This window comes from Lynx rufus, unplaced genomic scaffold (assembly GCF_022079265.1).
Source record: "Lynx rufus isolate CCGP_SWC_20201006 ecotype Redwood Valley unplaced genomic scaffold, mLynRuf1.p SCAF_18, whole genome shotgun sequence".
NCBI lineage: Eukaryota > Metazoa > Chordata > Mammalia > Carnivora > Felidae > Lynx > Lynx rufus.
The window spans coordinates 2,678,858-2,701,681 of NW_025814832.1; the positions used below are offsets into that span (position 1 = coordinate 2,678,858).

The 22,824-nt window shown below is 49.1% G+C and overlaps 1 protein-coding gene across 6 annotated transcripts in view; it reads right to left on the reverse strand.

Annotated features, from left to right (window-relative positions):
* RPH3AL (rabphilin 3A like (without C2 domains)) overlaps positions 1 to 12,070 on the reverse strand; it is a 146,239-nt gene extending 134,169 nt beyond the window's left edge. For 2 of the 6 annotated variants that reach the window (XM_047080651.1, XM_047080649.1), the window contains exon 1: positions 177 to 573. In XM_047080651.1, the coding sequence (XP_046936607.1) occupies positions 177 to 400 (224 nt within the window). In that variant the 5' untranslated portion in view covers positions 401 to 573. Of the gene's footprint in view, positions 1 to 176; positions 575 to 12,010 lie in introns of those variants that run through there. The other 4 variants (XM_047080656.1, XM_047080650.1, XM_047080653.1 and 1 more) reach the window with 4 other exon arrangements.
* Positions 12,071 to 22,824: the final 10,754 nt, after the last annotated feature.

The following is a 22,824-nucleotide window of genomic DNA, read 5'->3' on the forward strand; positions in this document are numbered from 1 at the left end:
CGAGCCCTGCATCGGGCTCTGTGCTGACAGCTCAGAGCCTGGAGCCTGCTTCGGATTCTGTGTCTCCCCCTCTCTCTGCCCCTCCCCCACTCACACTCTATCTCTCTTCCTCGAATCTCTCTCTCTCAAAAATAAACATTAAAAAAAAAAAAAGATACTCAAAGCAATTTAGTCACCTGTTCAGCAGTACCCTCAAGACAGGGAAAGAACCATGTCCTGTTTCTGCTGAGCTCAAGTCACAGGTGGAGTGTGAGACTGGAGAGTGTGAGAAACTTCTTCGTGTGTAGGCCAGGGTCATCAGACCCCAAAGTGATGGCTTCCGCAAACAAGGAAAACCACCATCAGGGTTAGAACCGATGGAAAGAGATCGCGACGGGAACCGGCTGTCCAGCAGGGCCATGGGATGGAAACTGGGAAGATGCGGGCCACTGGGGTGGCTGCTCCCAGACACAGCAGGCTGGGCTGGTTTTCATCATCTGGGGTTAGACAGAATTTCACGTTCATCTCTGACCTTTTCTTCGCGAACTTCACCCATGGCACTTTCCCCTTGATCAAATACTCTCCCAGACCCTGACATTAATGAGGACAAGCACTGTGACAACCCAGATGCCAGTGGAAATTGGGTCATTTCCTGTCACTAATCTGTGGGATTCGATGACATTAAAAAAGAAACCAGAAGCGAATTCATTTCCTTTCTTACTTTTAAATGAGGCCCCACTTAGAGTAGAACGATTTGGATGTAGAGCCTTCTCAAGCAAACGGTCCCTGAGGGGTGGTGTGGAAGAACTCGGGGTCTGGCCCTCGTGTTGTGGTCACCGCCCTGAACGGCCTCACCTTGCCCCCCAGCGCTCTACATGGAGGAGCAAAAGAAATGAACCTGGTTTCCAAAAACGAAATCCAGAAAATCATATACACTCCTACATTTCACCTGCTAAATTAAGCGTTCTCCATTAACGTTCCACTGGGGATGGAGAGAAAATTGTTGCAAAATTGCAAACTAAATTTAAAGTTAGAGGGGAAAAAAAAACCCCAACAATTCACTAAACTCAAACGTTGAAGCAGCTTTGTAACCAACGTTTAGAGATAAAGTGACTACCTGTTGGAGAGCTCACCTTGTCAGCCCAGGAATCCAAGGGTTCAAAAGGGGTCGTGTAAAAACTCAGGGACTGGTTAAAGGCAGATTCTACTGCTAAGATGATGCTAGCAATATGAGGGACACAATCCACTAAAAGGTGGGGGCTAGTGGTCTGGCATGCTGTACCCACCGGAAGTCTGTGGTTGTGAGCAACAGAAGCCAGGTCTGGCTGACGCGAAAGTACAAAGGAATCCGTGGGCGGGATGGACGCCTGATAGCTCAGACTCCATGGCAAAGCTGAAGCTGAAGTGGAAGGAAACAGGAACACTAGTAGCCACGGGAGTCCCGGCCTCAGAGTCTCTTCAGCTCCCCTGCAGAATCCTTTCCCTCCTTGCTTCATTCGGCACAAGTGCCAGGTCCCAGAATGGACAGCCCGGCTGACTGGCCCAGCGTGGGCCAAGATCCCACCCCTTGACCTGGATGATGGCTAGGTGGCTGCATACACTTTGCAAAAATTATTCAAGCAGTATACTTAGGATGTGTGTGCTTTTCTGAATGGACCTGATTCTTAAAAAAAAAAAAAAAGTTAGGCCTAACCTATGACCCAGCAATTCCACTCTTTTTTTTTTTTTAATTTTTTTTTTTCAACGTTTATTTATTTTTGGGACAGAGAGAGACAGAGCATGAACGGGGGAGGGGCAGAGAGAGAGGGAGACACAGAATCGGAAACAGGCTCCAGGCTCTGAGCCATCAGCCCAGAGCCTGACGTGGGGCTCGAACTCACGGACCGCGAGATCGTGACCTGGCTGAAGTCGGACGCTTAACTGACTGCGCCAACCAGGCGCCCCCCCAGCAATTCCACTCTTAACAGAAGTAAGACATGTGAGAGAAAATATATATAAGGGCACCTGGGTGGCGCAGTTAAGCGTCCAGCTCTTGATTTCGGCTCAGGTCATGATTTCGTGGTTCATGAGATCGAGCCCCACATCGGGCTCTGCGCTAACAGGGTGAAGTCTGCTTAGGATTCTCTGTCTCCCTCTCTCTCTGCCCCTCTCCCACTTACACGCTGTCTCTCAAAAATAAACATTGAAAAAAATTTTTTTAATAAATAAAAATTAAAAATAAATAAACTTTAATTGCTTCTCGGCCTTTTGGCTAAGATCAAGTGTAAAAATAAATAAACTTTAAATAAATCAATAAGTAAAAATAAAATTTGGAATCCAGTGTGATTCAATTGATAAAACTTCGAACGCATACAAAAGGCAAACAATGTATTGTTTAAGGACATAAACCCATACGGGAAAGCTATAAAGGACAGAAGGTTAATAACTGTAACAAAATCCAGGTTAGTGCATCCCCAGGCGGTAGGGAAAGAGGGAGATCCATTTAAGGAGAGGTATAAAAGCAATTTCTAAAGGTGTTCTATTTCTTAAGCTGGCTAGGCATATGTCTGCTTTATTATTCTTATTTAAACTGTAAAAAAATGTTTTATGTGCTCTTTTATACGTCCATTTCACAATAATAATTCAAGAAAGTTTTTCTCATGTTTACTTTTTGAGAGAAAGTGAGACAGAGCGCAAGCGGGAGAGGGGCAGAGAGAGAGGGAGACCCAGAATCCAAAGCAGGCTCCTGGCTGTGAGCTGTCCGCACAGAGCCCCACAACGGGGCTTGAACTCAAGAACCGCGAGATCGTGACCTGAGCCGAAGTCGGATGCTTAACCGACTGAACCACCCACATGCCCCTCACAATAATTTTTTAAATAACTTCTTATATTCCAACATATCCAGTTGAAAATAAAATGTTTATAAAAAAAAAAAAAAGATCCTATTCCCGAGCAACAAAAAACATAAACCACCTAGGAACAAACTAAAGAAGAAATGTTTACAGTCTTCATAAAGAAATCTATGAAACTTTACTGCACGCTACAAAAGAAGAGATGACTGGAAAGAAAGCATAAATAAATACAGGACAGACCATATTTCTAGATAGGAAAACTCGATGCAGTTATTATTTTATAGATTTAATATAATTCCAAATTATATTTGATATTTGTAGAAAAACAATGAAATGATATTTGTAGAAAAACAATGAAATGATTATAAATTTCATATAGAATGAATAAACAGGCAAGCATAGCCAAGCAAATTTCAACAAAGAATCTGCACTACCGGATGTTAAAATTTATTTTTTAAAATGTAATTGGTGGCACCTCGGTGGCTCAATCCATTAAGTGTCTCCAGCTCGGGTCATGATCTCATGGTATGTGAGTTTGAGCCCCAAGTCCGGCTCTGTGCTGACAGCTCAGAGCCTGGAGCCTCCTTCGGATTCTATGCCTCCCTCTCTCTGCCCCTCCCCTGCTTGCACTCTGTCTCTCTCTCTCTCTCTCTCTCAAAAATAAATAAACATTAAAAAAATTTTTTTTAATAAATACAAATAAAAAATGTAATCGTAGAGGAAAAAGAGACAGGCCATGGAAGAAACAGAAAGCCTGGAAGCTTATACGTTTGTGCACTATAATAAAGCCCCCATCCAGAGGAGGGGGAAGGATACCTAGGGTCCAAAACCAAAATCTATAACCTAGTCACGCCTAGCTCCTAGTAACACCTTTCTGGAATCGGGAAGCTAAGGGATAAGAGAGGGAGAATCTCACTGTTTGTCTTTTGTATCTTTTGAATTTTGTAGGTCTTTTTTAAGTTTTTATTTTCATTCCGGTTAGTTAACACATAGTGTAATATTAGTTTCAGGTGTACAATTGTATCTGTTGAATTTTGAACAACAGGATTGTAACATATACTCAAAAAATCCACTTAAACTTAAAATATAGCTGGTGGGAAAAGAAATTAAATGGAAAGAACTGGTGACAGTTTGTAAAGCGATAAAATCAGGGTCTTATCTTACATGATAAACCAAAATAAGTTTCGATCGGATTAGAGTTGAACGTAAAAGAGAGTGGTGAATGGAAAAGCGGACACCAAATAAAGAACCAGAAGAAAATACAGGTGGATATTTATCTGACCTTGGGGTGGGGAAGTCCTTGCGAACCCTCAAGCAGAGGAAGAAATCATAAATGAAAGGACTTAGACACAGTTATCAGTCAGCTAGGCTGCCTTAGAGACTGGGCAACCTAAACAACAGATGTTGATTCTTTGCAGTTCTGAAGGCTGAAGTTTCAAGATCAAGGTGCTGCCTAACTTGGTTCCTGGTATGGGCTCTCTTCCAGGCTGGCAGACAGGGGCCTGACTGCTGTGTGCTCACTTGGCCTTTCCTCTGTGCAAGGAGAGCAGAGAGAGAGAGACAGAAAGACAGAGTGGGAGGGAGGGAGAGGGAGAGGGGGGAAGCTGGTCTCTCTTCTTACAAGGACACTAATCCCATCATGAGGGCCCCACCCTCATGGCCTCATCTAATCGGAACTACCTGCTGAGCACACCATCTTCAAATACCATCCCATTGGAGGTTAGAGCATCAACATATGAACTTTTTAAATTTTATTTTATTTTTAGTAATCTCTGTACCTAACATGGGGTGCAAACTCACAACCCTGAGATTAAGAATTGCATGCTCTTCTGACTGGGCCAGCCAGGTGTCCCTCAACACATGAATTTGGGGAGGACAGAAACATTCAGCCCACAATACCACACAGAAACTTCTCTATGTTTAATAATAATGATAAGAAGAAGGAAGAGGAGGAGGAGGAGGACACTGAACAAAGAAAAATGTGTTACATATATGTCAGTCACTATTGTTATGGATGAGTAAACAAAATGCAGGTTGTAAAATCACTAACATAGAATGATCTCAATTTTTAAACATTAAACAACAGTTATCTCTGGGGGTTCGGAATCACTGGCTTTTATTTTCTTGTGTTTTTGTGTGTTTTCTAAATTTCCACGATCAACATGAATTATTTTTGTGATTCAAAAGACCATTATGTTGAAGAAGTGTTACGTCGTGGTCAAGCAACATCAGGGGCAGAGGGCCGTGTTCTGCAAAACTTGAGGAGGTTGGCTGATGAACCAGGTGCCCAGCACACTTTAGGATCTGGAATGCATGACCCGCATCAGCCCATAGTCTACAAAGGACACCTTTAGGCAGAGAGTATTTGTGCCCAGAGGAGTCAGGCATGAGAGGGATCTTGCATCAGTGAAAATCCTGCCCCTTGTAGAAAGGAAGTTTGAAATGGCTCCAAAAGGACAGACTCAGAGGCAGAACAAGAAAGAGGCAGATCTCAGCTCAAAAAAGGGAAGAATTTCTACCTACACAAGCTGCCCTTAAATGCAAAACACTATGTGGAGAGCATGTCTCAGTCCAACTGAGCTCAGAAATGCACCGAGGAAAGTTTTCTTGTATCAAACGGCCACCCTCCTGGCTACGCACATCTGGTACCATGGGATTCCGTTTATATAAAGGTGTTGGAAGTCGGTGTAGGGGGTTCCTGGGCACGAGGAAGGTTTCTGGGAGGCTGGTAATGTTTGTTTTCCTTAGCTCGGTGTTGGTCACATAGGTGTGTCCGCATTGTCAAAATTCATCAATTTTTTTTTATTTTTTTAAAAAAATTTTGTTCTTAACATTTATTTATTTTTGAGACAGAGAGAGACAGAGCATGAACGGGGGAGGGGCAGAGAGAGAGAGGGAGACACAGAATTGGAAGCAGGCTCCAGGCTCTGAGCTGTTAGCACAGAGCCCGATGCGGGGCTCGAACTCACGGACCGCGAGATCACAACCTGAGCCGAAGTGGGACGCTTAACCAACTGAGCCACCCAGGCGCCCCTCAAAATTCATCAATTTTAATATGTGTACTTCTGTGTGTGTGGATAAGATTTAGCAAAACCAGAAGAAAGGCAGCAGTGACCCTAACCCCAGGACATGAATACAGACCCACCATACTTTTGACTTCACTGTACCTGGAACCTTGGATTTCTAGTGACAACTGGGAGGTGACATGAGAGTGGGTGCCCAGGGTCTGGCGGGAGGGAGGGGGCGGGAAGCTCTGGGGATGTGCAAGCAGGGTCACATCAGCTCTGGTTTCTTCCTGTTCCCCACCACTCTGACGGGTTTGGAGAGAGCTTGCTAAGCTAGGATGTGGCTTGTTGGGATCTGCCAAGTCAGTGAAGTGGCCCTTTTCTCACTGCCGTGATGCCTGGGGGCCAGCGAGGCGATGCGTATCACCTTCTGTTGGTTGTGGGGTGTCAAGTTGGCCCAGAGAAATGGCAGAAGACAGCTGGTGTTATAGCCCTCAGCACAGACATCCTCAACCTTCTGACAGCAATGAGCTGCCTGTAAAACATCGGCATTTCAAGGACCACGCCAGCCTGTAAAGTAAGTGGCATTCGCTAGGAGAGTGTCTCCTTTCGTATGGCAGTTATATGCTGCTAAAAATACCAGAGCACCTTATGCAAGACCGCTGTTATGAAGCGAGCACCTTATGTAAAAGCACCTAGTATATCATGAGCAGTTAATCGCTTGGGTGTTGCGGTAATGGCTGTTGGCAGCATTACAAAGTTATGGTGTGTTTACATGGTGAGGAGAGTGAACGGTCATCAATATCCAGCTTTGGGGGGCGCCCGGGTGGCTCACTGGTGAAGCTTTCAACTCTTGATTCTGGCTCAGGTCATGATCTCACAGCCCATGAGATCGCGGCCCGCATCGGGCTCTGTGCTGACAGCACGGAGCCCGCTTGGGATTCTCTCTCCCTCTCTCTCTGCCCCTCCCTCCCTCTCTCTCTCTCACAAAATAAATAAACTTAAAAATATATATATATCCAGCCCTGCCTGCCTTACATAGCTGTGCTCATGACTACTTTATGTGTTAGTGCTTTTTCATCTTTGGATCTGATTGTCAAAGCAGCTGAGTTGATGCCGGAGTTTATAAAGTTCCCTCTTGCTTGGTCCCCACCCCCTTCTCATTCACTGATTATACATCCTACGACTCCCAGAAATGTGGCATCTTGGATTTAGAAGGGCCTCCTTCCCAGCCAAGAGTCCCCTCACAGAGTAGCCAGGAGGGGGGGCCATCTGGCTTGTGCTTAGAGTGACCAGGGACGGGCCATCACATTGTTGGGTGATGATCAGGAAGGAAGAGCAATGGAACAAAACCAAGGCACAGAATATGCCAGCGAGACCAAAATGCCTGCCTGAAACTGACAAGAGGAAATTTCACAGGGATCAGATTGATGAAGCCATGGGATCTGAGGAATGTCACAGTGGACATCAATTCATTGAAACGACAAATGCACCTGCCCTATGGCACAGGGATTCTATTGCTCAGGATCTGCCCTAAAGAACCCCCGGCATGTGTGCACAGGTGGAAAGTTCTGGGACAGTCTCTGTGGCAGTTTGCAACTGTGAAAAACTGTGCAATCTGAACATTCGCTGCTTGTGGAAAAGCTAAGTAAACTCAATTACTTGGCTTATGTGACTCAGCCATGTTGCTTCATGTGGCTGCACATCGTTCATCCTCGCTTAGAATGTTCCGCTGTGTGTACTCCCCCCAATTTATTTGTCTGTCCTACTGCCAGTTGGGCATTGGGTGCTCTCCAGTTCTTTGGCTAATACAAATAGTGCTGCTATAAACATTCTAGTACATGCTTTTTCACCACCGTCTTTTGCCCGTAAGACATAAAAAGTTGTAAACTGAAAAAAAAAAAAAAGTTTGAAAACTGCTGCTTTAGGCCTCCAATCTTGAGAAAGACAACCTGCCCCACCTCTCCAATTCACCCTTTCGTTCTTTCAACATAGTCCTTCCAGCTTCTGCGTGGCCCCAAATAAGGGGACTGGCCATAGGAGTCACACTTCCTAGGACTATTGCTGTGTGTCCTTGGGCAAGCACTTAAGTTCTCTATACATCAATTTCCTTACGTATAAAATGGGGATAATAATAGTTGTTTTTTTGTTTTTTTTTTAAAAGCAGGCTTCACATCCGGCGCAGAGCCCAACACGGCTTGAACTCATGACCCTGGGATCAAGACCTGAGTTGAGATCAGGACACTTAACTGATTGAGCCATCCAGGTGCCCCAGTAATAGCACTTTTAACTTCGCCTGGTTGAGGACTAAATAAGGGAACGGTGTCCGCGCACAGTAAATGCTCCATCAACGTCAGTAGCTATGATAACTGCCAAAGGCACCCTTTCTTCACACCCCTGAGGCACCCCGCTTTGGGCGGCCCCTGCCGGGAGAGCTGAGCAAGACTCCGACACAGGACACAGCAGCTGAAGACAAACCATGTCACCACCTCCAAGTGGAGCAGACCTGCACCCAAAAGCCCTCCCTACCACACCACACCGCTCTCTCCCTCTGCCTCCCCGGTCCCCGAGGATGTGCCGCGGCCACAGCCACTGTTCAATGGATGCCACTCAAAATATGACCTAAACCAGGGGCACTGTTCTCGAGTTATTATTAACGGTATGTGCCGGCAGGCCGGCGACAAGCTGCCAGAGCATCGACATGGCCCAGAAGTCGCTGCCTGAAAAAACAAAATGTTTTAACGTCCACGCAAAAGGATTGTGAAATGCAGGAGTGTGTGTTTTTAGGAGAAGACGACGGAAAAAGCCCCTGGAAGCTTACAGTGCAGAGACCTAGGAGCAAGAGACTCAGGGCCTCACACTAGTGGTTACCATGGCAACTGTATTTCACAGCAGGAACTCATTTTCATATGACAGTGACCTGCAGAGGGAAGGAAGGACTCAGAAACTTAGTTGAAGGCCTTACTGTTTGGGAGGGTGGGGTTGATTTTGTTTACCAAAAAAAAAAAAAAGCACGTAAAATTGCCTTCAGGGACCGAAAAGACCCAAACTATCCACGGGCGCTGCAGGGTTCTCTGTAGCACAACTTTTACTTAAGACACATGTGCGCGCACACACACGGAGACAAACACATAGACAGGCTGTTTCTAAGGCCTCGGGGCAGATGTCACAGCCGCCCTGAGTCACTTATCCCACCACTAACCATCTGTTCTGTTACTAAGTCCTTTCCTGGAGTCCCCAAGCAACCAGTTGACCAGGCCACCAACACATCCCACACACCTGGGCCAGGTGCCAAGAGGACACAGAACACGCCCTGGACTGAAGCATACATACGCTTCCCCGAACTGCAAATCCTAGCATTGAAAAAGTCTTGGGAGTCAGACACCCGAGTCCCAACCTCCACCCTTGCCCACCTAACAAGCTGTGGGATTTAGGTAGGTCCCTGAAGCTCTTTGGGTTTGAGCCCTCAGGGGCAGAACGAGACAATAATCGCAGCGCCCACCCCTCTGGGCACTGAGAGGATAACACACACAAGGGAACTGCCTGGAAAGATCAGCACACCGCCCCATTCCTAATGACCACTCAATAAACAGCTGCTATGATCAAGAGCCGGAAAAGCATCTCTCACGCCCATGATACAACTGGAGGCTAATGGCAGAGAACAAAGTATTAAATTGGGTGGCACAAACTGTAATGAATCCATCAATAACCCAGCAGGAGTGTGGATGGATGGGAATCCGGAACACTGGAACAGTCTAGGATGGAGGCGGACTTCCAGCCAGACCCTGAAGGACGACAGGGAGGTATTCACAGACGTCTGGGGGTGGGAATTCCTTTACTGAGTGTTTACGGGGTGCCAGGTCCTGGGGATCTTCAGGGACACGAAGGGTTGGAGACCAGCAGGCAGACAGCTGCATGAGGGCATGGTAGACAGGGAAGGCCAAGAAAGGGGCTCCCAGTGCAGCCAGCTTTCCCCAAAGCTTTCCCAGGGGAACAGTGGCCGAGCGGGATCCCAAAGGGCAAAAGGGTTGACCACAGAGGGAGGGAAGAAGTTGCACGACTGGAAACTGGTTTGGGAGAGCGAGGACACACGACCGAGGGGCCTTCAAATCTGGGAAGAAGAGCTAGGCTTTGTGCGGGAGGGAACCCAGAGCCTCTGAAGATTTCTCAGCGGAGGAAGGTCAGAGACAGAGTAGTCAGGGACCGTCAGTCTACAGGTGACTTGGCAGATGGACTGCAGAGGCTCAGACACACTCGGGAGGGAACCCCACTGCTGAGGAGCAAATGAGAGCAGCTGCCTGGGAGGAGGCCAGACTCCAAGGTGCCGAGTTTGGGGTGTCCCCGGAGCATCCAAGGAGCCAGGACTGGAGCCAGAACCCAGAGAGGGCAGCTCCCCTGAGGGCTCCCGGAGACAGCTCCTGCAGAGGCTAAGCACAGCACCTCAAAACACACCCCGCTAAAGAGGGAAGAGGGGTCCAAAGAGAAAGAACAATGGAGAAGGACAAAACCAGGAGAGTGGGGTACCCCAGAAATCACACCAAAGAAGCTGCAGAGAAGACACAAGCACACGGGGGTCTGCTCCCCAGGCAGAAGGACGAGGCAAATGAGCAATGTTTGGAAACAAGATGACTTTCAGGAAAGCAGTTTCAGCAAAGTGGTGGGGCCAGTCTGCGCCAGGCTGCAGAGGATTAAGAGGGGAGGCGTGGAGCTGAGAGGCAGGCGGCAGGTGCAGAGCACTTGTCTGGAAAATGTGACAGTGAGAGAAAAGAGGAAATGAAGCTTAGGGCTCCCATGCGTGTTTTTCCCCCCAAGAGACGGGAAGCCAAGTGGATGTCACAGGCAGGAGGATGAGGGGCGTGGAGACCCCGTAGGGGCACATTCTCTCAAGGAGGTGGGGAGGGACTGCAGCCCTAGCTCTGCAGGGTGCCACAGGGCCACCCCTGCCTCCTCAAACCCCCAGCTGCTAGGAAGATCAAAGGTTCCCATGGAGCAGCACAGATGGAACTTGATCTGTCACCACAATCTCCCTGGCCCTGATCTCACTGAGGATGGATTTCCATCTTCTGCATCACACCTGTCCTTAAAACAACCTGGGGAGCTGGGGGGCGGGGGGGCACAGACCACCCAGACGGGAAAATCAGGTCCTCAGCCTTCCAGCCAGGCAAGGGACAAACGTCCCAGATCTCCCAACAGAGCCCTTGCTAGAGCCCAAGAAAGGAAGAAAGGGGGCTTCCGCCGCAATAGTGCTGTGTCATAGGCACCACTACGAGCCCAGAGCCTTCATCCCGAAAGCAGCGAGGCACCATGGTTTCAACACTTCCTCCAAGTCTTCCACCTGGGAAAAACAGGTGGCTGGAGTGGGTTTCCGGAGAGTTAGAAAGCAAACCCAGGGCAAGATTCTCAGGCCGAAAGAGGTGGGCAGAGTGACAGAAGAATCCCGTCTGGCCAGTGAGAAACACCTCCATCCCGCACTCACACGCTCCTGGGCACCAACGTGTCATGGGAATCCCACTCCCGACCACCTAACTACGGGCGAGGGCCCAAACGTCCAGGGCCGGGGCCCACCGTGGAGCCCCAAGCCTATCACCCGGAGAGCGGGATCCTCAACGAGGGCAAGGTCGAGCGCAGAGGGGCAGTGGCGCGGCGACACCGAGGCCCCTCCCGCCGCACGTGCGCGCCCCGGCGGGGCGACCGGCGGCGCAACCCGCGGCTGGTGCTCGGTAAACACGGCACTTGTTGACTCGCTCGCGGGGAACGCTCACCCCAGCGCCGCCTGGCGTCGGCGGCCGCACTCGCCCGCCCTCCCCCTCCCCACCGCGGCCGCCCCCGCCTCGCCCCCGCCGCCCCCCAGCTCGGGACGCACGACCCGCTCCGCGAAGGGCCCCGGGCCGGCAGCGGGCCAGACGCCGAGCGCACGCCGTCCCGGGGCCCGGGCCCGGGCGCTGCCCGCGGCCGCTCGGGTCCAGCCCGGGCTCCGGGAGAGGCCGGCGGCGAGCGCGGCGGGGAGGGGAGCGCGGCGCCAGGGCCTGCCAGCGCCCCGCCGGCCCCCGGGGCTCTCGCCCCCGCCCCGAGAGCCAAGAGCTCCCAGGCCCCGCCCGCCGCTCCGCGGCCGCCCCGCCGGGAGCCAGACGCACCCCCCGGCCCTCCGAGACTGGGCCCCGGACGAGAAGGCGGCCCCACTTTGGCCACACTCACCTGGGGGGTGGGGGCGGGGGTCCGCCCTGCCGCCGGGCGCGCTCCCTGGCTGCCCTCTGCCGGCGGCCGCAGGTACCCAGGCGCCCGCCCCGCCCCGCCCCGCCCCTCTCCGCCCCGAGACCTGTTGCGGCGCGCGCGGGAGAACCGGGCCTGAGGTCACCTGGCGGGCGAGGGTCCCGCTGCACCGCGACGTTCGCCGCGGACGGGTCTCCAGGGCCCCTTCTTGTTGTTTGCAAGCATCACTCTCTTCCACAAGCAGCTTCAAGTCCCCAAAGCCAAAAACGAGCCGTTCTAACAACCCCGGGATGCCAAGGGAGGGCGGGTGGGAGGCCTGAAACGGTACCCGGCACCCACCGGAGCTCCACGTCAGTTCGTTGAGTGGACGAATCCTCCATTGATGGAGGGGCAAACGGAGGCAACTTGCTCCAGTCCTTGAGGGAAACAGCGACGAAAAGCTAAAGCTTTCATCGGCCTGGGGTGTTGCCTCCACCAGTTCAAGAACCTGTGCAATCAATGTTCTCCATTTTCATTGCCTCTGAGCCTCAGGGTGGGGGTCAGGGAAGAATGGAGGGGCCACGCTGAAGCTCTTTAACCCTTCACTCTACCAGGAAAGCCATTAGACAAAACAACAACAACAACAACAACATATATATATATATGAATATATATGAATATATATATGAATATATATATATATATATGAAATAATTTCCTGAGATAATCCCAGAAGTCAGTAGTCGAGTGATAACCAAATCTGAGAGTCCTGGTTTCCAGACACACGGCAGCCCCCACCAGTCCCTGGGGTTGACTTCCATTTCGGATCTGGATCTTCCCCGTGGGAGTCGTGATCTTGGCCATGTGAGCAAATCTCTCTAAGCCAGCACCGTCCCGCAGACTTCCTGCAATTAGAGACATGTTGTACTGCTATGCTGTCCACCAGCCACTAGTCACATGAGATGGATTCTTAAATTTCATTTAATTGTGCTTAATTTAGATTGAAATCACCAAGGTAGCTAGTGGCTAAGTCTCCGTTTCTTTATATGAGAAAGAGACCTCATAATAGTCCTGCTGTAAGGATTGAATGACCAATGCTGCAGGGATTCCACAAGTGCTACCCCACCTACCGGCCCCAAAACCGTCCCCCCCAGGAGTCGCCCACATGCTGCTTGCGTAGCCTGTGACAGTGCATGTACCGTCTGTGGGGGGACCTGACTTTTCTTTGGATCGCTGACCACCCAGAAAAGATTTATACCTGACCCTTCTGTGTGCATAGATTTGGGTGGAGAACTCAAAGAAGTGTTGAGTTTCAAGGGCGCACAACAGCCAAGGACAGGGCGAGGCCCGAGGCAGAGAGCCTTGAAAGAGCAAGTGCCTCAAATTAGGGACGGAGCCTGCTTTCATTTCAAGGCTTGGGGGAGCCCCAGCTGACAACCTGGTTATTAAGAATTATTTCCCAGGGCGCCTGGGTGGCTCAGTCTGTTAAGTGTCCAACTTCGGCTCAGATCATCATCTCACAGTTCGTGGGTTTGAGCCCCACGTCAGACTCTGTGCTGACAGCTCGGAGCCTGGAGTCTGCTTCGGATTCTGTGTCTCCCTCTCTCTCTGCTCCTCCCCCACGCACTCTCTCTCTCTCTCTCTCTCTCCCTCTCTCTCTCAAAAATAAATAAAAACATTTAAAAATTAAAAAGAGAGAGAATCAGCAATCTATTTGCATGCGTGTGAAGACGTCTCTTTTCTATTGAGTCTGTGAGAGAAGGGTGAATAGATATTGGCTTATACAAATTCATTCCCACAGGGGGAAGACTTTATGAATATAATGCATCCTCATTATAGAGTTCCATATATTTCCAAGTGCCACTGACGGATGTAATAACCTGTGGCATAGATATTCAGGTCCTCAGGTTATAGATGCGCTCATGTGTATGCCCAGAGACACCCTGGCAGAAATTAGTGACTGAAGCTCAAACTCACTTCTCCTTACTTCAGGGCACTTGGAGACCTTGTGATCCAATAAACCACAGCTCCTTCTGTATGTTTCCTATGACACTTTCAGTAGATTGGAGATGGGGATCAGGCAGCGTGGACTAGTTGGTCTAAACTTACAGAACAGGGGTGCCTGGGTGGCTCAGTCGGTTAAGCACCTGACTTTGGCTCAGGTCATGATCTCGCAGTGCATGAGTTCAAGCCCCGAGTTGGACTCTGCTGACAGCTCAGAGCCTGGAGCCTGCTTCAGATTCTGTGTCTCCCTCTCTCTTTGCCCCTCCCCTGTTCACGCTCTCTCTCTCTCTCTCTCAAAAATAAATAAACATTTTTTAAAAATTTAATTAATAGACTATTTGTAGAAGAGCATTAGATTTACAGAAAAATTGAGCTTACACAGATTTCCTTAGTTTTTGTCTAATATCCTTTTTATGTCCCATCCAAGATAGCGTATTACACTTAATTGTCATGTCTCCTTAAGCTCCTCTTAGCTACGACAGTTCCTCAAACTTTCCTTGTTTCTGATGACCTTGACAGTTTTGAGAAGGACTTGCCAGGTATGTTATAGGACGCCCCACTGTTGGGATTTGTCTGATATCTCTTCGTGGCTACACTGGAGCTATGGGTTTGAGGAGGTGGACCATAGAGGCAAAGAGCCATTTTCTTCCCATCATATCAAGGGTTCATGACTGTTGCCATAATTTATCACTGTCGATTGTTGGCCTTGATCACCTGGCTGAGGTGTCCATCAGATTTCTCCTCTCCAAAGTTACTCTCTCCGTGGAGGTCACTATGCAGGGCCCACACTTAAGGAGTGGGATGTTCTGTTCCTCCTCCTTGAGAGTGGGGTAGCTACATAATTTATTTGGAATTCTTCTGTATGGGAGATTTGTGTCTGCCCCGGCATGATGCTGTGATATAATAAGAAATATAGGGGCACCTGGGTAGCTCAGTCGGTTGAATGTCTGACTCCTGATTTCGGCTCAGGTCACGATCTCACGGTTCATGACATCGAACCTTGTGTCAGGCTCTGCGCTGACAGCGGGGAGCCTGCTTGAGATTCTCTCTCTCCCTCTCTCTCCGCCCCTCCCCTGCTTGCATGCGCTTGTGCGCACACACTCTCTCAAAAATAAATAAATATTTTCTAAAAAGAAGAAGAAATTCATATGTTGGTTTTCTTCCTGACTCCTGACCAGAGCTCCTAAAACCCATCTATGTTTCCTAAGTGATAAGAACTCTAGGGCCATCTTTTGTTATGATATTTAGGTGTTGTCCCAGGCTCCTGAAACAGCTCCAGAGGGATAGAAGCGAGAGAGCATCTTTTCTGGCCCATAACAAGCCCCTTTCAAGCACACCTGAGTTTATGTTAATGAGTGACTTTTGGAAAGCCCCTAAGGATGCCCTAAGTATGGATGAGCCCGTTGCCAGGGGAACCAACCACGTGATCAGAGGGCTGGCACTTTTAGCCCCACCTCTGGGGAGCAGAGAGGGAAAGGGACTGGAGACTGACTTCATCATCACTGGCCAATGATTTAGCCAGTCGTGCTTACATCAGGAAGCCTCCACAAAAATCCTAACTAAAAGGGTTTGGAGAGTTTCCAGGTTGGTGAAAACATGGAGGCGCTGGGAAGGTGATGCCCCAAGAGGGCGTGAAGCTCGGCATCCCTCCCCACACCCCTTCCCTATGTATCTCTTCATCTAGCTGTTCGTTTGTACCCTCTATTTTATTTTTGGTTTTAGAGAGAGAGTGCACGAGCAGGGGAGGGGCAGAGACAGAGACAGAGAGAGAATCTCAAGCAGGCTCCACGCTCAGCACAGAGCCCAATACAGGGTTTGATCCCACCACCCTGGGATCATGACCCGAGTCGAAATCAAGAGCCTGACGCTCAACCGACTGAGCCACCCACGCACCCTGCATTTGTATCCTTTAATATATCCATATATCCTTTGTGATAAATTGGTGACCCCTCCCTCCCCCAGTTTATAACTGATCAGTTTAAACCATGGGAGGCCTGGATCTGTATTGGCATCTGAATGGGCGTGGGGGGGGGGGGGGGGGGTAGAGAGGTCTCGTGGGATTGAGCCCTTAATTTGTGAGGTCTGTGCTACCTCTGGGCAATTAGTGTCAGAATTAAATTAAATTGTAAAACACTCAGCTGGCGTCTGCCGAGAATTGGAGACTTGGTTGGTGTGGAAAAACCCATATATCTGGTGCCAGAAGTGTTATGTGTTTAAAAGGAAACAAAGCAAAATCTTCCTTCAGTGGATGTCAAACAAAAGTGGGATTTGCTAGAATGGCCCTGGCTCGTGGGTGTAATTTGGGAAGAGAAGGATAAAAGGCTGGGGGTGAGGAACTGTGTGGGGGACAGTTCCTGTGTGAGGGACCTAGGTGGTCCCCGATGGTCTGAATCAGTAGCTGTGCTCAGTTACTAGAGGTAAAAGTTACCAATGGAATTTAGAGAGAGCTCCAACTCCCAGGGAGATGGTTCACAGGATGTATAAGGAAATGCAAACTAGTAAGAAAAAGTCAAAATACTCAGTCCTTTGGTTACTATCTGTAATAGCTAAAATGAAATTCAGAGTTCTGGGATGGACTTTAATGCTAGGCTAAGTTCAGATTTGGGTCAGTTTAAATTTCGGCTACTAGCCTCGAAGCCCCCCACCAAAGGAAAAAGTATGCAGTGACAACAGAAAGGATTTCTAAGACTTCACTGGTTACCAAGAAGGTAGTCAATGTCGGGGGAGGGCAAAACCGAGACACTTCTGAAACCAGGGGTATAGTATGAAGGAGCTGTTAAATTTTATAGGTTGGTGTCGTCAGCTTCCAGAGGAACTTGAAGCAAAATGGATTGTGGAAGTAACTAATTTGGGGGCTTTGTCTTTGGTTTTGAGTGCTGCAGAGTAGAAGAACATGCTGGGGTCGATGCAGGACCCACGGGTCCCTAGGGAACAGCACAGACTACTTGATACATAACCCAGACACAAAACGGCTCATTCCCAAGGGAACAGCCAGCCTGGTGGACTGGATAAAAGCCACTGTAAGGTCTGTTTACCCTGAGAATGGGACAGTCTGTCCTCTGCTATGAATGCCAAGTAGAGCACCGCAGATGAAGCAGCAAGTCATGGGGGACAGCTTTACAATGACCCGGATATTTGCCGCCCATTACTCAGATCATGATAAATGCCAGGGTTAACGGAGTGACTGTTACACGGGCACCCCATATAACCTCACTACTGTAAAACTGAGGCTAGGTTCTGGAAACCTTATCAAATTTGCCGCCTCAGCTTCCCCTCATGGGTCTTACTGACACTAGTAAAAAATAGTAAAAACTAGTAAAAAACATTAGGTTAATTAATGAGAGAATGGGGAAAGGCAGAGCCTAGGCACTGGTTCAAGTTTGGTGGAAATTTTTAAATGGTTATTAAGAAATAAGACGAATAAAGTAAATATTTATAGGAGCAAAACAAAGAGGAAACAGAAAGGAAAAGTCATGGGACTTACCCAGCAGAATGGAAACCTTTGGATGGTTATTTAACTTTTTTTTTTTTCAACGTTTATTTATTTTTGGGACAGAGAGAGACAGAGCATGAACGGGGGAGGGGCAGAGAGAGAGGGAGACACAGAATCGGAAACAGGCTCCAGGCTCTGAGCCATCAGCCCAGAGCCCGACGCGGGGCTCGAACTCACGGACCGCGAGATCGTGACCTGGCTGAAGTCGGACGCTTAACCAACTGCACCACCCAGGCGCCCCCCTTTGGATGGTTATTAAGAAGCAGGACGAGTGGGGATGCCTGGCTGGCTACTTGGTAAGGCACGCGACTCTTAATCTCAGGGTTGTGAGTTCAAGCCCTACGTTGGGCATCGAGCCTACTTAAAAAAGAAGAAATGGGGCGCCTGGGTGGCTCAGTCGGTTAAGCGACCGACTTCAGCTCAGGTCATGATCTCAAAGCTCGTGGGTTTGAGCCCCGCATCAGGGCGAGTGACCGGTTCGTGGGTTCCAGCCCCGAGTCGGGATCTGCTGACAGCTCAGAGCCTGGAGCCTGCTTCAGATTCTGTGTCTCCCTCTGTCCCCGCTCGTACTGTCTCTCCTTCAAAAATAAACAAACATTAAAAATTTTTGGAAAAAAAATGAAATGTTTGAACAGGCTTTTTGTGAAGTGCTGAGGTCTCTTTCACCTGATTGTATTATGAGGATGTGTCAGAGGCTGCGGTTAGTTAGGCTTTTTAACCGGATGCCTGGAGGCCAACAAATGGGGAGTTGGAGGCCGAGGCCGCTATCAGGACAGTTAGCAACCTGCCCTCGCGGCATTCCACAGGCAGGGCCACAAGAAGCCAGATCAAACCAGACAGGCCCCAGACAAAGAAGGCCTTGAGACCCTGACCAAGTAAGGAAGAAAAATTGCAAGACTCTGCTCCCAAAGAAATCCCCTCCCCAAATAAATATTCCACTCTACCCATAGTCAACATTGTCAATAAAAGAGCCCCCAAACCCTGGGTGCAGCTGACTCTTGCGCTCTCCTGCTCTCACATCTCCAGAATGCACTCTCTTTTTAATAAACCCTTCCCTCGCACTGCTCAACCACTCTCTGGTCTGTCCTTGAATTCTTTTCTTGGGACAGGAGTAAGACCCTCAATGATGTCTGGTGGATGGGCTGAGCGGACGCCTCCGGGTCACCCAGCATCAGATGGACGTTGTGTCTGACTGGGGCACGTCTCCCCTGCCTGGGGTTGTCAAATAGAGGAGATGTGAATCCACCCTGCAAGCAGTAGTAATTGGACATGCCAGGGCGCCCGGCTGGCTCAACTGAAGAACACGTGACTCTTGATCTCGGGGTCCTGAGTTCGAGCCCCATGTTGGGTGTAGAGATTACTTAAATAAAACTTTGATTAAACAATGTATAAAATAAAAAAAATTAATTAGACATGCAAAATGGGAACAAATAAGATTGCCTGCACCCACCCAGTGTAGAATAAAATGTGGAGTGTTGGTGGGGACAAATGCTCTGTGTGGTAGCCCTGTGTAGGGCATAGACGGGGGCTTATGGCATAAGCTGGTGAGTGCCTCTCAGCAGTCTCCTGGGACTCGAGAATTTCCATCTGCAGGGCCTTTACTAGCCTGCTCTCTGACATTTATTGAAACTGCCCCTATAGCTAAAAGACAAAAAATAATCTTGAAGCCCGAAGTATGCAGGATGTCTTGGATGATGTCGGAGAAGCACTCGCTCCCGTGAGATTGGCAGTGCTCAGAGAGTTCCGGAACAATATGGAAATGGCGTATGTAGGATCGTGCTGCCTGGGGAATGCATGATGCTGTCGGAGTTTCTTGGGCAAGAGGTCATTACTGTGGGTGTTTGCCTGAAGAAGGTTTCTGGTTGTCTGTGTATCTATTTGAGAGACTTTGTTTGTTTGTTTGTTTATGAGAGAGAAAGAGAGAGAGAGAGAGAGAGAGAGAGAGAGAGAGAGAGAGAGAGAGAGAATCTCAAGAAGACTCCATGCCCAGCATGGAGCCCGACACAGGGCTCATGACTGTGAGATCATGACCTGAGCCGGAATCAAGAGCCTGATGCTTAACCAAGAGAGTCAGGGAGGCACCTGGGGAGGCTATGTTTATACTTCAAGCCAATTTCTCAAAAGTGGCCTCTTGTGTCAGAAGCACCTGAGGGCTTGTTAAATATGCAGATTCACAGGCTATGTATTGAATCTGGAGGTGGGGCCCAGAATCACATTTTAACATACTCTCCCAAGGATTCTGATGCACACCAAGGTGAACCCTATCAGGAAGGGCTGGGAGTCCACTAGCAGGAGACCACTGAAGAGAGAATCTGATTCGTTGTTACCTTGGTTCTTGTTTCGCCACATGTAGAGCATTGGAACAGACACATCGCTCAGTTGCGAGCGTCTAGTAACCTCAGCAGGAACAGCCTCCTTGACTCCTACCTTCCTTTTGACAAAGACTCGCACCTTGACCAAATTTTAGTCGGCTCCTCTGATCCTACTTCTGGATGAGGCCTCAACCTTGGCCTGTAAGAACTGCAATTTTCAACGTGAACAAGATTGTCCACTCCCTCCACACGGAGACTTGAAAAAATATCTGGTATGGCTTGTAGCAGCCCAAGGTCACCATGTCACCCGGATGACCAGCCCTCCTTGAGTTCCTTAAGTGCCTTTTTTTTTTTTTAAGTAGGCTCAAAGCCCAGTGTGGGTCTTGAACTCACGACCCTGGGATCAAGCTCAAGAGTCACATGCTCTACTGACAGGGCCAGCCAGGTGCCCCTTGAGTTCCTGTCTGAAAAGCTCAAGGCTGCCAAAAGAATCTGCCATTTGTCCGGGCACCTGGGTGACTCAGTCAGTTGAGTGTCTGACTCTTGACTTCAGGTCTAGGCATGATCCCAGGGTGGTGGGATCAGCTCTGCCTGTGTTGGCCTCCACACTCAGCCTGGAGCCTGCTTGAGATTCTCTCTCTCTCTCTCTCTCTCTCTCTCTCTCTCTCTCTCTCTCTCTCTCCCTCTGCCCCTAACCCCTGCCTCACACCCTGTCTCTGTCTCAAAACAAACAAACAAACAAACAAACAAACAATCTACTATTAGTTCCATCTAACATTTGCCGTAGGCCCCTGTCCTCCATTTTCTTAGAGCATTTATTTTAAAAACTTGGTATTGTATATTCTTTCTCTGTCCCTTTCAGATGTACGTGTACCTTCTAGAACCAGGAGCATCTTCCTCAAGGACCTGGGAGTCATTCCTTTGCAATATAACCATCAGGAAGGACACGGTCCCTGGGTCCCAGTCTCTGTGGGACAGTAGGAACCTGACTGGGTAAGTGCCAAATTAATGGCCTAATCGCTTTGATATTGACCACTTTCTGGCCTTTGGTAATTTTTTTTTACTTTTCTGACTCTGCTCGAGCCTCCACTTGCTCCCTGTCCCTACTCCCTCATTCTCCCGCCCCCCTTTATTTTTCTAATTTTTAATTTTCTATTTTAGAGGGAGAGTGTGAGAGAGAGAGAGAGAGAGAGAGAGCACGAATGAGCAGAGGAAGGGACTGGGGGAGGGAAAGAGAGAGAGAGAGAGAGGAGGGGGGAGAATCTTAAGCAGGCTCCATGTTTAGGGTAGAGCCCACATGGGGCTCGATCCTACAACCCTGGAATCATGACCTGAGCTGAAATCAAGAATCGGACACTCAACCGACTAGCCACACAGACGACCCATTCTGTTTAAAAGACCATGTCACCTGTACACAGCTCAGAACCAAACTCAGTTCTATATTAAAGCAGACTCTTCCCTCTATTGCTGTACTATTGAAAATCTGTCTTTACCACCATTAACTAATAACCAGCTTTATTTTTCTGTAACACTTCCCAGGAAAGTTCTGGGTAAGATGGAGCCTTAGGGTGACCTGCCACCTTAGAATGAACAGGCCTTGTGACTCAGCCGTCAGGTATCAGTCCACAAAGGCAAGCCTGAGGGCAATAGGTCAGCTGTCAGCCAATAAGGCCTGGATCTCATACAAAAGGATCTCCCTTTGCCCAGTCAGGGAGGCCCTAGAGAGGCAACAGGCGTCCTACAGAGATGTCCTCAACAATAACTAATACAGAAAGAAACGTGGATCTTCTGAGTTCTGGAAACAGCGGGGGGGGGGTGCAAAATTGGATGTAATCGCTTAACATTCCAGAGGAAACTACAGTCACAGAAGGGTCCCAGCACTTAATTATACAGAGTCTGGGGAAGGGGCCCTGCAAACAGACCCACAAGTGTGTGTGTGTGGGGGGGGGGGGTCCCAACTTCCTGGGACTAGCGACCTGAAAAGACAGCAAAAATGGTCCAGGCGTGAATAAATAACAAATCATCCCATTCGTGGAGCACACAAACCCCGAGTAATTACATTCCGTGCGTTATCTCAGAGGTGCCATTATTGTCCCCATTTCACAGGTATGGGGACCAGGGCTTGGAACAGCTAAGCTCACTTACCCAACGTGAGAAGTAAGGGAGATGATTCATTTTCAGAAGTACCAAATAAAAGCGGTGCTGTCTAGCTAACAGTAGGTTCACAGCCTGCTGGAAATATGTATGAACTTCCCACAACGGAGTCCCAAACCCTTGGACACTTCACTTCCTGGTTCTTCTCCTCTCCATTTCGAGGGCTTATTTTTATTGGTTTTGCAATGAGCATGCGCCAAAGAACAAGGAGAAGAGGACTGAAAGTCTCTGCATCACCTCAGGGAATGTACCTTTGTTCCAATCGGACTACTTGTTGCCTTACATGGGCATAGGCGACATCCGGGTAAGGCTGTAACCTCTGTGGTACTCAGCCAATGAGGAATCAGGGGCGGGACTTGCACGCTAGGAATAAATCGTCTGCTGAAACCGCCCCCCCCCCCCAGTGTGTCTGTTCATTAGACACCTGCTCTAGCAAGGACATTGATTAAAGCCTCACTTCACTGTGCTCAGAGCCTCCGCGTCCCTCCTTTGATTGAGTCGGTGGGCTTATTTCTCACACCCAAGGTCACAGAGCTAATAAGTGCTTGGCCCAGGGTTCCAATGTGAGCCATCTCTAGTGCTGGCTCTTCTCCATTCCAACACACTGTCTGCTTGGTGCCAGGGCAACACTGAAATGCATCAGCTCCCTCGCTTCTGCTGCTGGTCTAGGAGTGGAGAAGAGTCCATTCATCACAAACCTTCTTCAGACCCCTGATCCTGCATTCCACCAGCAGAGCCCTCTCCTGGGTTTCCATGACACCCAAGGCTGTGCAGGACCTGAAGGCCACGGTGGTCGTAGTCAGGGCTATTTGCTCAGGGCTACCCGGTGAATGACAGGTGTCATTTCAAAGCTCCCT